The sequence below is a fragment of the Saccostrea cucullata genome, unplaced genomic scaffold (genome assembly GCF_032062105.1).
Source record: "Saccostrea cucullata isolate Sc308-1 unplaced genomic scaffold, CSIRO_AGI_Scuc_v1 ctg2887, whole genome shotgun sequence".
Lineage (NCBI taxonomy): Eukaryota > Metazoa > Mollusca > Bivalvia > Ostreida > Ostreidae > Saccostrea > Saccostrea cuccullata.
The window spans coordinates 43,422-67,182 of NW_026940908.1; the positions used below are offsets into that span (position 1 = coordinate 43,422).

At 32.9% G+C, this 23,761-nt stretch overlaps 1 protein-coding gene and 1 long non-coding RNA gene across 2 annotated transcripts; one reads left to right on the forward strand and one right to left on the reverse strand.

Moving 5' to 3' along the window:
- LOC134256630 (succinate--hydroxymethylglutarate CoA-transferase-like) lies at positions 1 to 23,657 on the forward strand. The gene is made up of 14 exons (XM_062739314.1): positions 1 to 135; positions 248 to 305; positions 419 to 492; positions 744 to 829; positions 1,169 to 1,219; positions 12,062 to 12,182; positions 12,351 to 12,442; positions 12,641 to 12,784; positions 14,434 to 14,529; positions 14,768 to 14,839; positions 15,054 to 15,151; positions 15,827 to 15,929; positions 16,173 to 16,236; positions 23,343 to 23,657. The coding sequence occupies exons 1-14, from the start codon at positions 24 to 26 to the stop codon at positions 23,489 to 23,491; spliced, it is 1,320 nt and encodes a 439-aa protein (XP_062595298.1). The 5' UTR covers positions 1 to 23; the 3' UTR covers positions 23,492 to 23,657.
- Positions 6,844 to 10,547, reverse strand: LOC134256633 (uncharacterized). The gene is made up of 3 exons (XR_009989762.1): positions 10,361 to 10,547; positions 7,410 to 7,625; positions 6,844 to 6,894 (listed from the first exon to the last, which is right to left on the reverse strand). It is a non-coding gene; the product is annotated as an uncharacterized LOC134256633 (long non-coding RNA).
- Positions 23,658 to 23,761: the final 104 nt, after the last annotated feature.

The window sequence follows — 23,761 nt, forward strand, 5'->3', positions numbered from 1 at the left end:
TCTAAATCTATAACGCGCAGGCTATGTTTATTCGACAAATCAAGTCAGCTAAGACTACAAGTATTTGTGTCAAATGTAGAAATCGGATTATTCGGTACCTTAAAGGGAGAAATATTTCAAAAACATGCACTTCAGGTATTTAACATATTTTATGTTTCTTTTAATCGATACCGTTTTTGGACTTCCAGTCACCTACGGAAAGCAATACGGGACAAAAAAATAATCAAATATTAACCTTTTGTTACAGAGAATGCACAAAAATGGCCTGGGCCACTAAGTGGATACAGAATACTGGACATGTCAAGGTAAGACCTATTCCATTATCATTAACTACATATACATGTATTTCAAACTCTAAAGAAATTGGAGAAATACTTTTAAGTAAAAATATTTGTATTATTGTTACATGTATTTGTAGAGTGCTTGCTGGCCCTTACTGTACAATGATTCTCGGTGATTTAGGAGCAGAAGTAATCAAAATTGAGCGACCAGGTACAACTTTGATCTAACCAAAGGAGTCTGAAGTTTTTATCTTTAAAAAAATCCAGAAAAAATATCCCAACCTCAACTATAAAAAACACGGTTTTTTTCTTAGTTGTAGGTCAAATATTTTTTCCCATTTTTTTTTACGATAAAAACTTCAGACTCCTGTGATCTAACTAAAAATCAACTCACAGAGTATGGTTCTTCATGTGTTATATTTATTACCAATATTACCATAATCCTCGTTTTTTGCTCTACAGGATCAGGGGATGATACTCGGTTGTGGGGTCCACCATTTAAAGGTTCGGAATCGGTGTACTTCCTCACAATCAATAGAAATAAAAAGGTAGCTCCTTTATGGTACATAAAATAATTTGATATTATGACAATGTTAGTATGAAGAATTTTTTCAAGATGTTTTTTTAAAATATTTTTTTCAATTTTTATTTTAGGCAATATATTAAATCCACAATTGCGTATACGATTTTTTTAAGTAATAAAATGTAACAGATGTCACAATGAGTATGTTTTGAATGTTAGAAAAGAAGCAAAAATCCTGTACTTTGTTTTACAATGTGATTAAAATCAATTCATTTGATCCGCTCCCGAATCGCTACCCAGAGAAGCGATTTACTTTGGAGGATCGTAATTATAGGATATAGAATGAGACTGGTGTATTTTACAGAGTGTTGCCGTTGATATAAAATCTGAGAGAGGTCAGGACATTATCAGAAAGGTTAGTTTTCAACCCTCTATTTCTATCTGAAGTATTAAAAAATAATACAAAAATAATAAGTATTGACTATATATTTATAGAACAGTTATTATTTCTTAGATGCAATTTGTCGGGAGGGGGTTTTGAAGAAAGGAAAGAGAATCTATTTAATGATGAATATTGACCATGTCAAAAATACCTTTTTTCATATCATTACAATAAACGTATGTTAAAAAAATAAATCAACTACTTTCTTTGGTCCGAGAATTCACGTTGCAATTTTTGCAGAAAAAATACACAACCTGAGTTAGGGGCCAGTAACACATTTCATTTTATTTCATGTAATCACAATAATATAACACATTATAATTGATTTTACGTAATCACCATATATACGAGGCTGTTCAATAAATATTGTCATTGGTGCTTTGAAAGAAACAAAAAAAAGCTTTCCGATGATTAAGTCTTCATGACTTCACTTATATTCTCTTTTAATTAAAACACTTGTTCGTAACACTTTTATTCAACTTCTGATCGTTTTTATAACAATTTTTTTTTAGTAGGGCCCTTCGTATACTGGAATATCGCATTTCCTATGATTTCCTGTACTTGTTTTTTTTTCTGAAAGGTTTTTTTTTCAAGTTTGGGAAATGAAACAAGTCAAAAGTTGAAAGATCTGGAGAATATTGTTGTTGTGACAAAACATTATCCTTCTTTTTACCCCCCAAATTCCTTTACTTTGAACGCTGTCATGAAGAAATTTCATGCAGTGGATTCCTGATTCTGGTTCCTTCCTCTCTTAAACCTTTGATTTTTTTGCAAACATTTTGCTCTCTAGACTCCTCCATAAATTGAACTGCCTCCCCGAATAAGAATTTGAATAACAAGTCTAGACCACTAATACATATATTTAAGAAAATTTACCATTTACCATTTAAAACTGTTTTTGTGCTCTTGCAATTCTTTGCTCTTCTCAGGCCTTTGCTGTTTTGTCCAGTGCATCTTATTGTAAATTTGTTTTGAGGGTTTAAAGTTTCATCATCTGTTTGAATTTCAGACAAACGTGGATAACTACATTTTTTGATTTTTTAAATAATTGTTTAGATATTCTTATACGCTGTCGTTTTCACTCATTTTTCAAAACATATATAGGGTAACCTTTGAGTATAAAGCATTTTTACTGTCAAATGTTTCTTTAAAACATTGTAAACTACCCCCAAAATGATGTTATCAAATTTGCTATGTATCTTAAAGTCAATCAAACATAATTAGTGATAATTTGTTGAATTGTTGCAAACAGTTCAAGTTCAAGTTCATTTATTCACTCAAAACCATTTAAAGTACATGGTACATGAGGACAATGAAAAATATTTACAGCATATATACATTCTGGTCAGAGGTATAAGTATATGATATTATACATAATAAGACAATGAAATTGGAGAAGAAAAAAAATGAAGAGAAAAAAAGGGGGGAAAAATGGAAAAAGGGGAGGAAAAAACACGTAATAATGAAATGTGAGGAAAACAATTATGGAGGACAGACTAAATCATATATTTCTAATATAAACATACAGAGTTTTTTAAGTGACATAGAATCTTGTTTTGTCATCAGTTGAGAAAATTTAAGAACATTTGGTCTAGTAAAGTAGTATTCATTAATATACTTTTTCCTGATGTTTGACAGTGCAGTACATTCAAGTATAAAATGAAATTCATCAGCAACATGTTTAGCATTACAAAGTGTACATAATCTTTCGCTTAATGGTATAGATGCCCATCTTCCCAACTCAACTGGTAGATGGTGATTGGTAGTACGGAGTTTGACAAGTATTTTTCTAAATTTTAATGGCAGAGTACTTAAATACTTTTCACACTCAAAATTTGTTTTAAATATTATATACAAAGTACCTTTAGAAGAACCTTATTAATGTCAGTGCTTGAAATGTCATTATTACTCAGTTCAATAAGGTTACGCTCAATTGACTTCACAGCTGAAGTATCAATGTTATTACGAAACTCGGCTTCCCTGTCGGGGCACTATGACTTTACACCTGGTTGGTTTTCACACGTGGAGCTATTTTTAGACATTGAACAGGTGGACAAAGAAAAAGACAATGGATTATGTACATCGGAAAAAAGATTACAGAACTCGTGTACTTTAAAATGTTGTAAAGGTGGTGTTACTTGTAAAAACAGTAGTACTGTGGATTATGTTATTGCAAGTGTACACATTTTACCTTTGTTTTTGTCGGTACCGAATCTACTATTTATAATATACAAATCGTTATTTTTACAGAAAGAGGGTGTTGCAGTTCTTTTGTTATTTTCCCTAAATGTGTAGCAGATTAAAAGAATAATTTTTATGTTGCAGAAACTCATACTAATTTTTTTCAAATACAACAATATTTAAAGCACAACGAGAAATAGTATTTGGAATCTGCGCATTGACTTCCAATTTGCCAACAAATGATGTGAAAATTAGTCTCACGGCAAGATATGTCAGATTTTCCGTTTTTTAAATAGGGAATCCCCATTGTTCTGAAAAAGTGCCTCCTTGAAACAGAATAATTTTGATATATACACAAAGAGGCAGGAATTTTCTTCAATACCGCCATTTCCGATTTTTGTTTCAAAGAATCACATTTTTGAAAAACGCAAAAATTGAATAAAAATTATTCTCCAAACGAAATGAAAAATGTGAACATTAAATAACACTCGAAATGTATCGTGTCCGAATGGTCTAGTGGATATGCTGGTGGACTTCCAAGGAAAACTTTTACCAGAGAATGGGTTCGAATCCTGAAATGGATCATTTTTGCATATTTTTTTTCTTATTTTTTCCCATATGTAATGGTAGTGCAATTATATATTTTGAAAGAGAGAGAGAATGCCAAGAAGTTAATTGAGTAATAACTATAAATGATAAATGCAGGATTGAATTGTTTTTCTTGCTGTGACTTAAAACTAATGCTTTATTTAGTTTTGTCTTGGAAAGTAAAGTTATTGTATTGTTTAAATAATTTATTTTTTACATACTTTAGTTATTGCAATTTTGAATAATTCTGGTCTCTTAGTTAGTAGCCAAGATTTGATTTGAAACAAATGAAATGTCTTGGATGTAGCAGCAGCAGTGTGATTATGGGACGCAGTTTTATTTCATGAAAAATATTTCCGCAGGATGTCTACAGTATATCTTTCAAAATGCTGCTTTAGCTATTGTGCTTTTTGTTGTTCCAACGTTTTTCGTGCAAAATGACGAAAGTGTTTTGCTGTATCAAGCAGGAAACACCCGCCGTAAACATTCTACGTAGCTGTAACTATATTTAGACATACCGAGGGTATTTAAGGTAAGGTTTGCGTCTCCTTCCAACTCATATTTTTTTTAATATGCACACATGCTATATATCAATTTATTCAGGGAGATTAGCTTCATCATTTAATATGATTTTCTAAGATATTGCCCGTCCCATTTTTTTAGTAAATGATGCCAAAGTTAACGTATTTCACATTTCACCTCGAATATTATTTTCATTGAAAAAATTGATTTATTTTATAAATTATCAAACTTTTATAATTAAAATGACCTGAATTAGTATAATTCATGCTTCTATTATTTAAACTTTTAATTTTCCGTTATCAAAAATGTGAACATTTGGGTAAAAAAGAAGATTTTTCAACTTTCCTTGATAAAGTGAAACCGTTGCCATGGCAACAAAAATATAAAAATCAACGTTTTACATATCTACCGATTCCATCAAAATCCATGAAGTTATTAATTTGATCATTTTCATTAATTTGAACTAAAAAAATATGTATGTCCCCAATATTATTTCCATGGAAACAGGGGCTATATTATGGGTTCGGAACATAAAAATCAGGCTTTTTCTACACTTTTAAAGACAAGTGAACATTGATATCACCTTGTCATGGTGAATGTTAAAGACTAAATGTTATTTTTGATATTGTTTTTAGGCATAAATTGGCCAAAAATATTCCAAAATAAAACTCTTCCTGTGCTACATGATGGTCTAAAAATTTATTCCATGGAAGAACTCTAGTATTTATGGCAATCTTTACATCTGAATATTCTGATGAAATTGTCCATGAATTATACTGCAACACCTTTAGAAGTAACATGTTTATGTATATAAACATACTTCAGAACATGTTGCAACTAAACCAATTAAAAGCCTATGAATTTGACCTCATGCTGATTTAGTTAGTCCAACATGTAGTAACTTCTAGACATCTTTGTAGCAAAATATCTTTATTCAGTTATGGCTGGTGACTGTCATTATACATGTATGCCATTTTTTGAGTGAAATGTTGTAAGCATTGCATCCACGAAGCTGCTGTTTTTATAATTAAATTATTTCTTTACTTCAAAGAGTAGAAATGTTATCTTTAAAGTAATGTTTGTTTGCCCTCTCTTGACTCAGGGTAAAATTATTGGGTCGGTAGGTGAGAAATTCTTCAACAACATTTTTTAAGGGGGATAAGAGGAATAAAAAGAAAAAAAATCCGGCCCTGCATTGAAAAAAGTTTTCAGTCTGGTCATTTTAGTCAGTCGGTCTGGAGAAGCCAACAACCAAACATTTTTTAAAGATGGCCTATTTCTACACTTCATGGACATTAGCTCAATCATTGGATTAGGTAGTCTGAGAATCTAAATTGAAATATCAGACAGAACAAAATAAAGATGAATTCTAAGTGACATCAATTCATACTTTAATTAGTTTACAGAGTACTTCTGATTTCAGCAAAAAGGCAAATTCTGCAAAATGACATAACACTGTCAAAAATATTTGTCAAGAACAGGGAAAAGAAACAATGCTACAGTGATAAATATATCTCCTTGATATCCATGAAATAATTTAAATATAACAAAATTTTCTCCTTTTTAAAATCAAAATACAGAAAAAAATTAAAAGATTATAAATGTAAACAATTTTAAAATAAACTACATGTACATGTATTTGTGAAAGATTTTAATTTTAGTAGATTACTAAACTGGTCTTATCATTCCTACTTAATTAACAACCTTACAATTTCCAAGTGTCATGTTTTAAACTGTTACAGTTGATATAATTATACATGTTCAATACAGATTTATGTACAAAACTCATCAGTTTTCAGAAATACTTATTTGAGCATATTAGGTCCTGGTAAGAACAAAATTTAATGAATAAAAATATTAATCTTAATTGTTCATGTATTAATTTCCTTGCAATTTTACTAACCCCTTTTAAGAAACTTGTTACATGTAAGTATAAACAAAAGCAACCTTAAATTAATACCTATGGTGTATACATTTATTTTACTGAAAACAAATTCAAAGATGGACAAACAGAGCATGCACTGTAATCATCACATACACATATTTTCTAAATATATGGAAAACAGCATGTATATACTAGATAGGATGTTGTTAAACATTAAATTTTCTTCTATAATCTATAGACATAAAAATATACATTGGGTATAACAAGTCAGAAGTTCTTCTCCAAATCTCCTTTGATTTTGCCATGTCTGGTTCAACATCTTAGCTTGATCCATCCAACTTTCTTTAATATTCTTGAGCTGATATGGGATGACCTCTAGTCCTCTACTTTGATTGATGGCACAAATCTTTTAAGGAAACACTGAAGTACTTTTGTTTTTGGTTCTTACCTATTCCAATTAATGACCCATGATCTGAAATTATTTGTGTTCATTTTTACAATAACATTTAAGGAATTGCATTTTTGGAATTGCATAAGGAATTGCACTGAGTTTCATTCACTCAATGAAATGAATAAATTTCCAATATAATAAATGAAAAATCAATTTGAAATTATTGTAAAATTTACAGATTGAATTAGTGAAATGCAAATGCTTGATCAAGAAAATTAATGTTCTTGTCATGCACAATCTGTATCTTTTTTTAATTCATTTGAAAATGAGATATTAATTAAAATCAAACCTCATTTAAAAAGGTAACTTGAACAATTAAATACCTGTTTCAATAATGTTAAAAATATTAGGCCTAAAAAGCAAGGATTTTATTTTTCATAAATTCTTGAATGAATGCATTTTTATTTTTTGGCAATGTTGGGATATTAGTCACATCCTGACATCCTTCATTCCTTGTACCGTTTATTCATCGTTTTTAAATCCGTAGTCAGTAGATCATTCATAACTTTCAGTAAAATGAATGGTTAAATAATTACCTGATGAAAATACTATCAACAATCAAACTGTCAACATCATCATTGGACATGGTCAAATGCACCGTGACTTTTCTTCCCTGTTCGGACTGCATATAGCATAATACTTTACAGGATACTCTCAGGTCTTTTCTTTTTTCTTTCCCATTCTCACTTAAAATTTTAGTGTAGTGGTGAAGCGAGAAACACACAACAGCACAATGCGTCAATGACTTTCTTCTGAGGTGGCAGAGGATAGTTTTTTTTGCAATCAAAACGTTTGACTGACGGTTTACTTAATATTGAGCTGCTTTTAAAATGTGCATTGAAAAATTTTAAATTCCCTCTACATGTAATAATAGTATGATGTAGTCCCTTGAGAAATTTGAAGCTTTTAGGAATAAAACATGTACAACTTACACAATGAGCCCTAAAGATGGCACAGGGATAATCTCAAAATTTCATGTGAATCAAGCCTATTTTCACTATTTCGCCGCAGCCGCATCTGCTTCCAGGCCCGTGCTGATGACCCAAGCTACCACACAAATTGCAGAATAACATTTGTACATACCAATGAACAGCAAGAGATATGGCCTCAACCACCTCGTTTTCAAGCTACAATTCATCCTGTGAACCCACCCCGCTTTTCTGGTGAAATACCAGTAGAGCGAGTTTTTAGCTTAGTTTCGTATTTCTAGTCCATATCCCCTATACAGTAGTAGTGACACTAAAGTGTCATATTTCAATAAAATATACAAGGCCACCAATTCCCTCCAAATGCACCCATAAAATACTCTAGCTATAAAATTACCTATAATATGCATTCAAACCTCAGGTTTCTCTATTTTTTCTATTTTTTGACCGGTACTTTATTCGAAACTATCCTCTGCCACCTTTAACTTTCAAAGTTTGTCTTGCAAGTAATAAACCTTGCTCAATTCAAAAAGAACATGCTATTCTGAGTAAAAATATACCAAATATGTCTTGATTCATTGAAAAATAAAAAAGTTATGGCCAAATAAGAGACCTCACCAGTTCTCGGTCAACCACCTTAACCCCATATTGTTTCTTACACATAAAACAAATGCAATTCTTACAACTCCAGATGATCAATATACCATCAAAAAGTGTTAAATGGTAATTTTAATCTATTTCAAATACATTTATATGTAAAGAGTCAAATATAAAGAGCACATCTTGGTGAAATGTACTCACATGTATCACATACTCCCCTATTTTTCATGTTCTATGAAATTCCATTTTATCCCTTTTTCACTTGGTTTTATATACCTATAACTTCTTTGCAAAGTTAAAACCCCTTTCAACTTTCAAGATATTTATCATGATATGCAAAAAACCCTCTTGCATCACATGCTAAAGAAAAAGTGTCCAGGAAATGGCAGTTCAACACCCTACCCCTGCAGCCATTTCTTCAGTGTAATGAAAATGCACTGTAAAAATCTGTTTGTCTTAGCTAAATTCTTTCTAAGTGTCTGATATTCACTTTTAACAGTTATGAGTAATCAAATACATACATTTCATTCTCCTGAAAATTAAAAAAGATTGTTCTGTCCATCCTGGGCAATTGTGGGCAGATTATATGGGCCTAGCAGAATTCAATAATTACATGAAAATGCACATTTTATTGCTATTACTTCAATAAATATGCAATATAAACTCTTTGTTTTGTTATCATTTAAAGAAAAATAGTCATTTTATAGCAAACCATTGAAAAATTTAGATTCTGTCACATTTAAATATAAATAAATTTAAAAATTGAAAGGGGGGGGGGCATATTTCATGAAAATATCAATATCAGAATAGGTTAAATTTGGAAAAATAAAGCAAAAAAAGTTTTTTTTTGTACTATATATGGTTAGGTTTAGTGACATTTAGGTATGCTGACTGATTTTTATTTTCAAAATAGTTATATTTAGTAAATTAGGTTGAAAAAATGGCAAATTTATGTAATTTCAGTGATATCGCACTAATTAATACACTTAAATTTTAATTAGATTTAATTAATTTAAGCAAGACATGATTTTAATTATGCGACAATACCCAGAGTATCAAATTCAAACAATTAATTTATTCTCTGGCAAAAAATGCTTAAATCTTATATGATTTATTATGCTGATGGTTCAAAGTCTTTAAAAATGTATGCTGGAAAAGAGTAACCCCCCTTGCTTTTTAGTGAATATACCCAACTGTACAGATTTTAAATAACAGGAATAAAGTATTTTTTTAAATTGGCATACATAAGTAAACCCTTTTGTATAAAAATCAGACTAAAATTCACATTTCTAAAAATTGATGCATTCTTGAAGGTGGCAGAGGATAGTTTTTTTTGCAATCAAAACGTTTGACTGACGGTTTACTTAATATTGAGCTGCTTTTAAAATGTGCATTGAAAAATTTTAAATTCCCTCTACATGTAATAATAGTATGATGTAGTCCCTTGAGAAATTTGAAGCTTTTAGGAATAAAACATGTACAACTTACACAATGAGCCCTAAAGATGGCACAGGGATAATCTCAAAATTTCATGTGAATCAAGCCTATTTTCACTATTTCGCCGCAGCCGCATCTGCTTCCAGGCCCGTGCTGATGACCCAAGCTACCACACAAATTGCAGAATAACATTTGTACATACCAATGAACAGCAAGAGATATGGCCTCAACCACCTCGTTTTCAAGCTACAATTCATCCTGTGAACCCACCCCGCTTTTCTGGTGAAATACCAGTAGAGCGAGTTTTTAGCTTAGTTTCGTATTTCTAGTCCATATCCCCTATACAGTAGTAGTGACACTAAAGTGTCATATTTCAATAAAATATACAAGGCCACCAATTCCCTCCAAATGCACCCATAAAATATTCTAGCTATAAAATTACCTATAATATGCATTCAAACCTCAGGTTTCTCTATTTTTTCTATTTTTTGACCGGTACTTTATTCGAAACTATCCTCTGCCACCTGATCGGAATGGCCGTGCAACTTGCCACGTTCCGTATCGAAAATAAACAAGTCCTTCTTTATTGGTTCATCCACATGCATCACGCTAATCTCAAAGGCTTCTAAGATTCCTTTGCTTTTATTTGTTATAAGACTTTCTCCTGAAAACGTCCTTTGTTTTTAGTCCTAACAATTAGTGACAACAAACATCAAGTATGACAGAGGAAATTCGTTACTGAGATGATTAGCATCGCTGGTTTAAATTCGCCTGTTTCAAACGCTTTGGTGATTCGCAAGAGTTATCTCCCTGTAAACGCAAACCTTACCTTAAACGTCCTTCTCGATATATATAGGGAATAATTGCGAGTTTCTGCAACACCCTCTTTATTAATTTATGTCCAAAATTATTGACAATTGTATCTTCAACAGATCTATCTAAAGGAATGTCATATTTTTCGAAAATAAAAGCCCTTGATAACATAGAGGCTTCAAATGCACCTTCTGAATGGTTAACATGTGTCAAAAAATTATCTGCAGTAAAATAATCCTTTAAATTCCCGACTCTAGCATTAAAATCTCCCATTAAACATACATATTTTTGGTCTTTTGAAACATTGATGAGTTCTTGTTCAATTTCTATATAACAATCTGTACAAGAATATTTACTAGATTCAGGCGGTATATACACAACTCCGCATATCAAATCTTCACACGTTTGAAAAAGTGACTTATTTAACTTAAACCATAGCACATATTTACAATCAGTATTTACAATCTTTACATACTTAATGATTTCATCACGTACTGCTAATATCAATCCACCCGATTTTACTTTTGAAAGCTTATTTCTGTTTTTCATAAATGTTGTATATCCTGGGATATCAATTTCGTCAGAATTATCGGTTTTTGTTTCAGTGAAAGCTATTATATCATAATGGGTAATAAATTCTCTAAATTCGTTATAATTTAGCCGGTTTTTAATTCCACAGACATTTAAAGATAAAAAATTCAAAGTGTTTTGTATTCGATCAGGTGTCAGTACAGAGTCATTACATTTGGTGGATGTCTGCTCTCCTCCGCCCCCCTAGTCGTCAGTGCGGTCTGGAGTAGATCCAGTGCGCGGTCTCTTCTGGGTTGGCCGCTCGCCCCTAGGTGTTTTTGGTTGTTGTAAGACGGTACCCATTTTTGATGCCCATTATATCATTTTTGTTCATTGAAATCCACCTGCTCATGTTTGTATTAAACAGACATTGGTTGCTGTAAATTTCAGATATTTCAATTAATAATTCTTTGGGATTCTTAACAAGTTTTACAGCAGCTTTAATGAAGCGTTTTATTTCACTCTATTTTATTGATTCTTTACCATTCATTTTTAATGCAGTGTCTCAAATAGCCCTTGATTTCCAGCTTCCCACAATGAAACTATTTGATGAAAAGTGGTCACATAAACTGTTATCAATTCATTAAAGATTCAAAAATGAGAGAAAGTCAAGCTTTATGTCATATGATATCTATGTTGAATGTCATCGAGCTAATGACATTATTTATTGAATAGCCCTCGTATTTATTTTATGTAATCACTATATATACAAGTTTGCTACTGGCCCCTGTGCATAAGCGGATGTAAATTACAACAAATGTATATATGTGTTATGTATCCACAGCTTTTATTGTAGATATACATTAATGTTTTAATATCTATCCATTATTTGTGTTTATAAGCTTGCCACTAAGTGTGATGTTTTGGTAGAGAATTACATACCTGGAAAACTGGAACAATATGGTCTAGGATATCAACAGCTTCAAAATGAGGCACCCCAGCTTATCTATTGCTCAATATCAGGTTATCCATTTTCTAATTTTAATTATCGAGCATGCTTAATAAAAAATTAAAGCTTTTAATGATAAATTAATTTTTTTATAAGAAAAAAAAGGTTGTTGAAGCACAACACAAAAACATTTTGTACATCTTGTTAATAAATAATTTTGTTAGATTTGTTATAAATATTAGGTTACGGGCAAACTGGACCATACGCTAAAAGAGCAGGATATGACGTCATAGTTTCTGGCGTAGCAGGATTGATGTATATCACTGGTCCCAAGGTTAATGCACTAATTTCATTTTCAAACACAAGTTTCTTGTATTACATTTACTATGATAATTATGAGGTTAATGCAGTCATAACTGCTGAAAGTTATCATAATAATGGTCTTCAGAAATTCTTTTTCACCTAAAGCACCGACTTCCAAATGTTTGCGCTTGCTTAGACTTGTTGTTTTCTTACTGAGTTGTTCCTATAGGGCGGAGAACCATGTAAGGTGGGCGTGGCTATGACAGATTTATCCACTGGACTGTACGCTCATGGTGCCATCATGGCTGCCATCTTACAGCGACAGAAAACGGGTCAAGGTCAACACATTGACTGCGATTTATTTTCTACTCAGGTTTGTGCTTTGAATTTAGTTTTTAAGAAACCAAAAAAAAAACTTTGATCGATAAAAAAGAAAATTACAAACAATAAAATTATATAGCGCATGAAACACGCGCGGACCCTGGAAATTCCAGATGTGGGATCAGGTGCCTAGGAGGAGCAGGCATCCCTTGCTGACCAGTCAAATCCGCCGGCAGCCTATGTATCGATTAAGTAGCCCGAATGATACGTTAATACGTTAGTCAAAATTATCATAAGATTAAAGGCCTTACAAAAAATTGCATGAAATAGGTCAGCTAAGAACGACCCAATGATAGGCATTGCTAACAAGGTCAATGTAACGATGAAAGAGTGTACGAAAATCAAATGCTGATTTTAAACGAGCTAGTTTTTTATAAATCCTTATGACATATGCGTCGCCCGCACACCGCACTGGTTAAAGCGTTTGTTCTATGATTCTTAGGAGTTGATCCTTAAGTCGCAGTTTCGAATCCAACTGTGGGACGCGGAGACCATGCAGTCCTTCGGATGAGACCGAAAACCAAATCCAAAGTCCAGCTGTTCGCAATAGGGGCTGGTACGAGAAAGAGTCCCTAAATGCTCTTTTGCCGCGCTAAGATTTACAATTTCTAGCAGCAAATGGTGACTTCATCAGTCTGAGTGAAAAAATTTCGAAAAAGATGTTAAACAAATCAACAAACAAGTTTAAAATCCTTGTAACACAAATTTATCAGTAACCTGTCTGGTTTAAAACAGTCATCGAACTCAGAGCGTGTTCCTCATGAGGCATAAGTTGGTGATAGCCTAATATTACTTTGTAAAAGAATATTGACGATGGAAAAAGAGAATCACCTGTCATACAATTTAGTTGGTAGTTGGCTATGATCGTGCACGGCCAGTTAGGCATCCTATAATTTTAAAAAAATGTGGCAAACTCCACTTCTTCGTCAGGTAAGGGTTTCTTATGCGCTCCTCTCCTTACAAGTAGCGGATCAGATACTCTTGCAATTGGCTAGCGAAGACACGAACTTTATGGTGTCTTTTAGATTGAGTTCACTCGTAATACGAATTGAAGTATCAATTGTTTATTGATTAAATGTCTGGAATATATTTGAATGTCGAGTTGAATTTTTTTTTTATAAAATATGTTGAAAAAAAATTAAACTTCAGAGCTATATGGAAAAAATATACAGTATAAAAACAAAACTTATTATGAAAACAACTGCGATTCGTATTTCAATTAAGAAAGTTATGTGTAGATAATCTAAAAATTTTAAAGTTCAGACCATGAAACATGAAGATCTATAACAATCAGTAATCAAGCTCAAAAGGCCACTGAAACAATGCAAATTTTGAGCGAATATGAAAGGACATGTAAAACAGAAGAGTTGGGATCGGGTACTGTGGAGAAGTAAGCATCCCCTGTCGATCGGTCACAACCCGCCGTGTGCTTCGTGTCAGTATTCAAAAAACGGGAAAACCCGTAGACAGTTCATTGCGTAGATAGTTTATATTAAGAAAAGACCTTCTATATTTACATTCGGATTGAATACATTTTTATTTCTAACAGATATTTTATCATTACAACCTAACTTTGTTTCGTTTTACTTTGGCATATATTTGGATAAAATAACAATTGTATGTTATTTTTTCCTTTTGTAGGTTGCTTCTCTGATCAATATAGGAGCGAATTATTTAAATGCTGGTCTGGAGGCAACAAGACATGGTACGGCTCACCCCAGCATCGTGCCCTACCAGGTAAATACACGTAGACAGTGATGTACATTTCTTTTTGTTCCCAATAATTGCATTTTAAAATTTTTATAATAATTTATTAGTTCTTAGAATTGATCTTATAATTTTTACTGGTCAAATAGTTTTTAACACTTCTGTTATGAAAACTATCAGAAAATCACGTATATATTTGAATTCCTTGAAGTGACAGTATTTATTGTTTAAATTTATAATTAAATAGCAAAACACTCTACTTTAATAGGCCTTTCAGACCCAGGATAGTTATATTTTGGTTGGAGCAGGAAATGATGGGCAATTTAAAATTCTCTGCAAGGTATATTTTGTGAATGCAATGAACATTGCTTTTTAACTGTTTGTAAATTTGCTTTTGGTTATTGATATAAACGATTTCGTGGTCATATAAGATACATTTTAATACTCCAAATATTTAGTCAGGTAAAAAATATTATGATACATGTATTGAGAGATCTAAAGTTTAAAATATTTTATTCAGAAGCATCACCATATATGTTAATATATATTAAAAGATTCTAGACTTGGAATATTTGCACAAAGATGAAAAATTTTCCACAAACAAAGCCAGAGTGATCAACAGGGAAGAACTGCTCGATATTCTTAAAAAGAAGTAAGTTACCAGGTCTACTGACTTAATAAAGATAATTATATACCCCAAGTACTAATTCTTATTGAAAAATATCTTGTTCTGTGACAGAGCAGAAAAAAGCAAACTGTTTAGTAACACCTTGTTCGTAACTTTCAAGGTCCAGACATGTTCAAAAAAAGTGTTCAACTTTTCATCTTAGTTTTCAAGTATTAATAACATGGAATTTCAATTACAGGTATAAACCGTTTTCCTATGACGTATTTTGCCTCGGAGTTATTCCCCTTAGCCGTCATCTTGTAGGGCAAAGTGTTAAATTTACTTCTTTGAGCAATCAATTTTAAACATGCATGAAAGAAATATATGAGTGAAAATACTTACAATCTTAAACTTGCAAATTAATAAAGGCTTTAACAGACGTATATTCATAAGAAAAATAGTGTTAGCTTTACCTCAGTAACCAGTATAACAAATTGAACTTGGTTGAATAATGAAGGGATCTGGGAATGTTGCCCTACAATATGGCGGCCATGGGGAATAACTCTTGCTTAAATCACCTCAATAGAAAAAAAACTTTTTGTTTGCAACACTGCTTTATAATTACAGACTGTCAAATTTATGCATATTTTTAAATAAGTGTATTTCGACATTAATAAAATCATAAATTAAGAACTGGTTGATTGAAACAATTTTCTTTAGATTTTACTCCAATACGACGCAGTACTGGCTTAATTTACTGGAGAATTCGGGAATTCCATACGGCCCAATTAACAATATGGCGGCTGTGTACAATGATCCCCAGGTATCAACTTAAAAATACAAAATGTCATTCTCATAAAACAGACAAGAATTTTTTTAGGCCAATTTATGGTCTACTCATGGTCTATATATTGAAAGGCAAATCATATGACATTTTATATGATTCATATTTATGTATAAATACTCATATTATGACATTTATAACATTTGATAACAAGATTCATAAAGTTTACATGTCTATTAGCATATCTTATGATATGATTTATATAGTAAATTTGTCTTACAGACACTGCATAACAATATGATTCAAAAGATTTTCCACCCCACAGCTGGAGACATACGCCTTCCAGGTAGGATTTGTCTTTTTTTTCTAGTCTTTTTGTTCAAATAAGAAAGGACTTTTACTGATCTACATGTATTATTTAATCTCTTGAAAAATAAACTTGGCAACTGGTAATTTTAAAAAATCAATTAAAATGACTTTCGAATTGGTTAATGACCTGTAAATATTCAACAAATCTTGCAGTTGTGTTGCTATGTTTAAAGATCAATCACTACTTTGTATCGCATTATTCCAATATTTTTCACGTGTATCTAGTACTTGAAATATGTAGGTAACAAACAAAATTCGAACTAAACATTGAATTGATACAAATCAGAAGTAGAGCGGACCTCTAAAAATATCAGAGGTGGGATCAGGTGCTATAGAGGAGTAAAAAAACCCACATTAAAGATAGGCCACGGTAATTTTACTCATCAACGTAATTCACTCAACCTGCTTTATAAAACATTTTGGCGAAAACCCGATTAAAATCGGCATCGCCGTTTCAAAGATAATCATTGTTGCATTTGCACCTGTAAAAACGATCGATATTCCTCGACAATGTCACTTCCGGTTTAAATGCAATCAAGTTCAATGATATCACAAGTAGAGCTTTTTTAAAAAGCTTCCCGTCTTTAGCAACAATCTTAAGCTGTAAACTGATCTGCACCTATCAGGCCGTATAATTCTTTTGAATTTCTTGATTTTTAGTTTCTACATTAGCTTTTTACTGGCATTAGCCCTACCACGGTTGTCGCTCTGTCGGGTCATCTCCGTAAACTTTGACTGGCCGAGAGTTTTCGGCAAACCTCGGCTGATTCCATTTCCTTCTTCAAACAAGAAAGGGGAAAACAATAATAACAAATTGTAAAGCCTGCAAGCAATAAAAATCAAATTTTATTTATAATGAAGTTAAAGAGATCTTTTTATTTTTTGCTATACAAAAAATCATGTTATTAGGAATTAATTACTGCTGATTTTGTTGTTCGTTTTGTCATTTTTTTTTTAAGATTGAAAATCTTGCAAAATTGTTAAGTCGTACGAAAATTAGATCATCAGAAAGTTATCTCCCTTGCCTTGAACAGCATTTCAACCAATGAAATAATTGATAATTTTCTCATCTTGCATTTTCTACCAATCACAAAAGAGAGAAAGTGCATTGTCCGAAGACTGTAAAAAACTTCAACTATACAACACCGTCTTCCAAGGAAGACGGTAACAAGTGTGTCTCACTTCCCTCGAGTGATAGGTGAATAACGACAGAAAGCGCTGTTTCAGATAACTCTTATAGTCCATTAGAGGAAGAATCGTTAGAACTTTCTTGTGGATCATCAGGTTGTGATGGGGATTCATTGCTGTGCAATAATACAGAAAATGTGGGAGTAGAACCCTTTCGTTTTGAGCCCTACGTTAGGAACTCCTAAGAATCGACCACAAACGATGCGGGACCCGAGGAAGCTAATCGTTTGCATACTATTGATTGGTATGCGAGTAAAACGATAGAAAATATTCATAAGAAGCATTTTAAATCATTATTTTGAAAAAATATATTAAATTAATCATAATTTGACACTTTAGCTTTTTATCCTCACCCTAAAACTTTTACACGACCTAAACAGCTGATAACATGAATAACGTTAGTCCCTACTGATTTTAATTTTTCGTTCTTTTTTTTTCATTTGTTGTGGGAACCCACTCTTTTTCTACACTTTATGAATATTTTTTCATTGTCATTGTTTTTTTTTAATGTTTTGCAATGATTTTTTGACAAATGACCCCCCCCCCCCCCATCTGATGCATGACTTTTTTAAATTAGTCTGACGATTAAATTTTAACTTACAGTAATTTTATTGAATTATATTACAGCATTTGTAAACATTTTGTTGGTACAGTTGTGAAAAGTGTTCCATCATGCCCACCACCCGGAAATGTGTGTGCAGCAGTGCTGCCATAAGATGGAAAATATAAAGCCATTTTTTTAGGAAGACAAAGGCATAACCTGTATAACTGACCCTCCTTAATTTGCACCAGTTTGTTTAAACATATGTGTCCTCCAAATAGCCTATTATTGATATATAGAGCAGGATGGGAAAATATTGAAGATTCTTCAGAGTAAGCTTAAATAACCTGATACTTGTATAGAATAAACCTTTATTATCTTGGATTCTTGCAAACATGTCAATTTGACAATCAAAGAAAAAAAAAATTCATGAATGTTTAATTATAGATTCAAAACTCGATCAACTTAGATTGTATTTTCTACTCACCACACATCTAAATAGTAAAATTCTTTAACAATTTCAATATTATCATATTTACATGTACAAAAATAAAACCGTGTGGTACTCTATAGGACTATTTTAAAGTATTGGCTTTATGAGCACATATATATAGTCAACTCGCTTTAACATATCCCCCAGGTATCTGGCATTCAAGACATCGGTATTTCTTGGATAGTAGTCTCTTTATTGGGTCTTTCATAAGCACTGCAAAATGGAGGAGGAACATTGTTCAGCATGATATACCACTGGAGTTCATGCTCTGATCCTCTGCTGAAGTTATGACCACTTTTATTAGTTTGTCAATTTAACCTGCAAATAAATAATTTTGTACAATACAGTCAAACCTCATTCTTTACTTGTCTTAATGATAAATTAAAGCAAAAGAATGCTCTCTAGCCACTGAGATATTGATACCCAGGGTCATGAAACAAGATCAATTAACAGATTTTATGTGCTATGTGAAGAAGTAGAACTACATGGGCTAATCATGATATGTATGCAATACTACAAGATGCATTGAAATTAAAATCACTAGATATGTATAACTTTTTAAATAAGGGCCTAAATGAAAAAATTAATACTGATTAGACTACTAGTATTTAATGCATGCATCCTTGTTACCTTCGTCTGATTTTTTATTTTAGTTTGACATTTCTTTGATCTCTTTGACACATGCTTGCTCTCACTTTATATCTGAAGTCCAATACCGGATCTTCTTCTTGCAGTCTAAAAATTATAATATTAAAGTAAGGCAAGTGATGAATTATAATTTGAAAAATAAGATGCATACAAAAATTTTAACATACAATATAAGAAAATTAAAGGACAATATATACATGGTAAATATACCTGATCAAATTCCTGATCATCTAGTTCAATAATGTCTGTCTGTGAGCCAGATTCATTTGTTGTACACTGCACTTGTTCATGTTGTGACTGCTGAGATTTCACAGCCTGTAAAAGGGTAAAAAAAATATGTAGAGCTTAATATTGCCTTAATCAGCTTTGACGAATTTGATAATCCGGAGCACTGTAAGTTGATACAAATCAACATTTGGTGCATTTATTACACGTTCAACAATCACATGCATAAAATCATAGTTATATATAAACTTCATGGGGGGTGGGGTGGGGTGTTACAGTGATAAAACGTATGCATATGACTGTATGAGGCAGAGCAAAGGTTGAAATAATAGCATTGCAAATAATTATATTTACATAAAAGAATAAGCATTTACATTTTCAAACTTACCCTAAAACATAGCAGATCGCATTTTCTTTTGTTGCGAAGGACGCTATGATGTTGCTGTCTGAGGAAGATCTCTTTCCTAAAATGATTCAGTGTTTCAGCGAAATGAATAGTGGGCACAGCATCGTGGGAAAAAAGTGACTTTCTTTACATCCATACGATAGACTTTTTTTATCATGTGTTCCATAGGGTAGCAGTGGTGAGTGAAATGTTTATCACAGAGAGCAGAATGAGGGGTCGGACTGATGAAATCTTGGGAAGTTTCTAGTATGCCGGTCCCCAGAATCACGCGATTGCGCATGAGCAGTTATTTCCCTTGCCGTTGCTATGCAGAATGTGAACAAACCCCAATTTCCCACTCTCTTCAACAAAACGTGTCCGATCGAGTGATTAGGGTTAGGTGATATAGTTTTTAAAAATTGGGGTTGTTTTATAAATCCACTCTGTAATCTTCCTGACGTTGGGCTAATTTATGTAATTTTTGCTTACAAAAGGCACTACTTTAAGTGACTTTTGTGACCAAAAACTTGCATGAATCAGCCTGATGTCGAATCATGCCGATATATTATCTTACACTTTGGTTTAGTTCCTGAAATTTTTGCTTTACAGAGAACAGGAAAGTTTAAAAGAAAACTCTGATGTTGAAACATGACCGATTTTGAGCGCTAAGTTTAGGCAAGTTATTGTAAAAGCGACTTACCGTAAACTGCAGCTTAATATTCTGACCTCCTAATGATATTATTCCTTTCAGATCGATGATGATGCACAATTCGATTCATCAATCACTAGTAATTAGCTATTATTTGTTAAATCCATGTATTTCTCACAAAAATCTCGCACTTTGAATGGCATACTTTGAATTCTATCAGGTATATCTTCATTACGTCAAAACACAAGTGACGCATCTCGTGAATATTTATGAGATTACGTCAAACCAGTTTTTTTAACCCAATTTTTCACAAGGAACACGAATTTGGGGTCAATTTTGCAATTTGTGGCTTATTTTTCGATTTTGTCGATCGCTCACGCGATCGTATATATATTGTACACCGCCTTCGGCGGCACCTATTTTAGCGCCATATTTACAGGGACCGGTATACTAGAAGTGTTCCGAAATCTTTCTGTATAGTTTTAACAAAACTAATCCACTGTCTACGGATATCTGGTCTATTCTCCTTCGGAAAATCGTGAAAGAACACATTATCTATATGTCCTGATGTGCAAGCCGCGCTGCAACGAACAATTTTCATCTTCTCTTCTTCGACATGATTATTCCGTGTAATTCGGCAAGTCACACTTGTGACGTCACACACGTCACTTCCGGTATACAGCTAATTTCAGTGCGAGCTCTCAGGTGTATAATATGTTTTACGGTGTGACCGTTGGGGCGAGCGCAGTTATGTCCTATCATAAACCTACACGTGTACTGCCTATCATTCAAGAAAAAGAAAGCAAAAAAGAAGAAAACAAAACAATAACAAGAGGCCCAAGGGCCACAGCGCTCACCTGAGCATATTCAGCTAGGAGAAAGCACATATCAGATCAGAACTTAAAGTTTACTGAGGTTGGGGGGGGGGACTTGAAATTTAACACCCCAGAGGATCATGATTTGAACAAACTAGAATCTACACTACCTGAGGATGATTCCATATAAAATTACTAATAATGGCTTTGAAGTACTTGAAGAGAAGATTTTAAAAGGTTTCCCTATATATTCCTGTGAAAACTTTGGTCGGTCATACTGGCCCCAACCTACCCCTAATCTACACTACCTGAGGATGATTTCACATGAGTTTCATCTTTCCTGTCTCAGTGGTTCTTGAGAAGAGGATTTTTTATAGATTTTTCCTATATACTCCTATGTAAAACTTTGGTCGGCCATTGTGGCCCCAACCTACCCCGGGGGTCATGATTTGAACAAGTTTGAATATACACTATCTGAGGATGCTTCCACATGAGTTTCATCTATCCTGGCCCAGTGGTTCTTGAGAAAAAGATTTTTAAAGATTTTCCCTATATACTCCTATGTAAAACTTTGGTCGGCCATTGTGGCCCCACCCTACCCCCGGGCGTCATGATTTGAACAGATTTGAATATACACTATCTGAGGATGCTTCCAAATGAGTTTCATCTTTCCTGGCCCAGTGGTTCTTGAGAAGAAGATTTTTTAAAAATGACATTAATTTTTCACTAATTCATTATTATCTCCCCTTGGAAGAATTGAAAGAACACATCCCCTTTACCTAAGGATACTTTGTGGCAAGTTTGGTTGAAATTGGCCCAGTGGTTCTTGAGAAGAAGATGAAAATGAAAAGTTTACGACGACGACGACACCAACGACGACAGACGACGGACAAATTTTGATCAGAAAAGCTCACTTGAGCCTTCAGCTCAGGTGAGCTAAAAAGAAATCAATTCCCAAGCATTGGGATCGAAATTCCGAACTTCTCGGAAGTTTCCGACAAAATCGGAAATACCCGAACCGTTAAAGTGACGAAAGTATGACGTCAGATAAAAAGTCCTGTTGACTTAGGACGCAAACGATAGTTTTGTGGCATGGAGATTGCATTAAATCATTGTTTGTAATTTTTTTCAAGTAAGTTGTTGCTATGTTTTAGCCACCATGTTGCTATGCACCGCAAAGGATTATTGGGAATTTAGAATTTTTTCACGTGGACTCATAAAAATTTCTTGGAACAATGTGCAGATTTCAACCTGAATTTCCTCTGTTCGTACACGTTAGTCTATTGAGCTCGCTACGCGAGCGGCGCTTCGCGCCGCCTCGCTGCGCTCGCTACTAAGCTATTTTTAGAAATATCTCTAAACAGCGAGAGAGATAGTAGATGTGCTGTATATCATTTTACTCGTAATTCTAATGACTATCGAACTATGTTAAAATGTAAAACCTACCAAGCCTTTCTTTAACCAATCACACTCGCTGTGTGCTCCTTATCTTGATCCAGCAAACAAAAAAGAAATCCAACTGCTAGGAAATTCATTAATATATAAATAATGGCCTAACAATTGGTACATATATTTAAAAAAAACACTAGTAAGCAGTAATGGTGGGTTGTATTTGCTTACAATGTCATAGTATCGGCCATACAACTTGGGATATCCTTGTTTTATCTACTTGATAAAAAAGTGAAAGCCATCACGTTTATCATAAAGTTTTGTTGTTAGGTCGCCATGAACGTCTTTTCTAGTAAAATATCGAAATATGAAACAGATGTGTCAGACCCTGTGGTATCTTTTATTTCAAGCTCACTGGATGTATCACTCACCGTCGACATATGAATGGAAATAAGTAGTGTTAATTGACAGTAAGCCATCAATACATATATATCTACATGTCAAGTTGAAAACCCAAACAAGTATATAAATATCGAGAGACTTCTATTAACTTTTTTTTTCAAAAATAGCAATATAATGCTTATGTCCATCATATTAATGTACAATCAGCATCATGTATAATGCATAGTTGATTCAAGAGGTTCCACTTCCCCTCGAGATTTGTGCGTGCACAAGTTCCTGGATGCTCGAAGTTAGTTTCAAAAAGACTATACGTAAATTTACCCATAATTCAATATCTCATCATTTTAGGGCCTCCTGTTCGATTTAGTGAATTCCCGAGACATGCTCCGACAGCGCCACCTACGCTAGGGGAACATACAGATCACGTGATGAGGGACTTATTACAACTAGGTGAAGATGAAATAGAGCAACTTAGAAAAGAAGGTGTTATACAATGAGGATTTTTTTTATATTTTTTTTAAAAATTGGATTGTTGAAATAAAATAAGATACTAAAAAGGCAAAATCTTTTACCTATAGTCGTGTATGTTATATGTTTTATTACAATACGGTTAATATCTTGCACCTAAAATTATTCCAGCGATGTTTTCAATTAAATACTATTCTTCATACATGTTTCTATAAATACATCCAAAAAAATCGAATAGTAATAATTTAATATAAGAAAAGTTGCATGTACTCAGTGAAATGATGGACAAACTTTGAGCA

Excerpts from the sequence above, each read along its gene's own strand:
- LOC134256630 (XM_062739314.1), top strand. The coding sequence starts at position 24 with ATGTTTATTCGACAAATCAAGTCAGCTAAGACTACAAGTATTTGTGTC. Across the intron at positions 12,183-12,350 it reads TATCTATTGCTCAATATCAG|GTTACGGGCAAACTGGACCA; the intron begins GTTATCCATTTT and ends TATAAATATTAG. Across the intron at positions 12,443-12,640 it reads TGTATATCACTGGTCCCAAG|GGCGGAGAACCATGTAAGGT; the intron begins GTTAATGCACTA and ends TTGTTCCTATAG.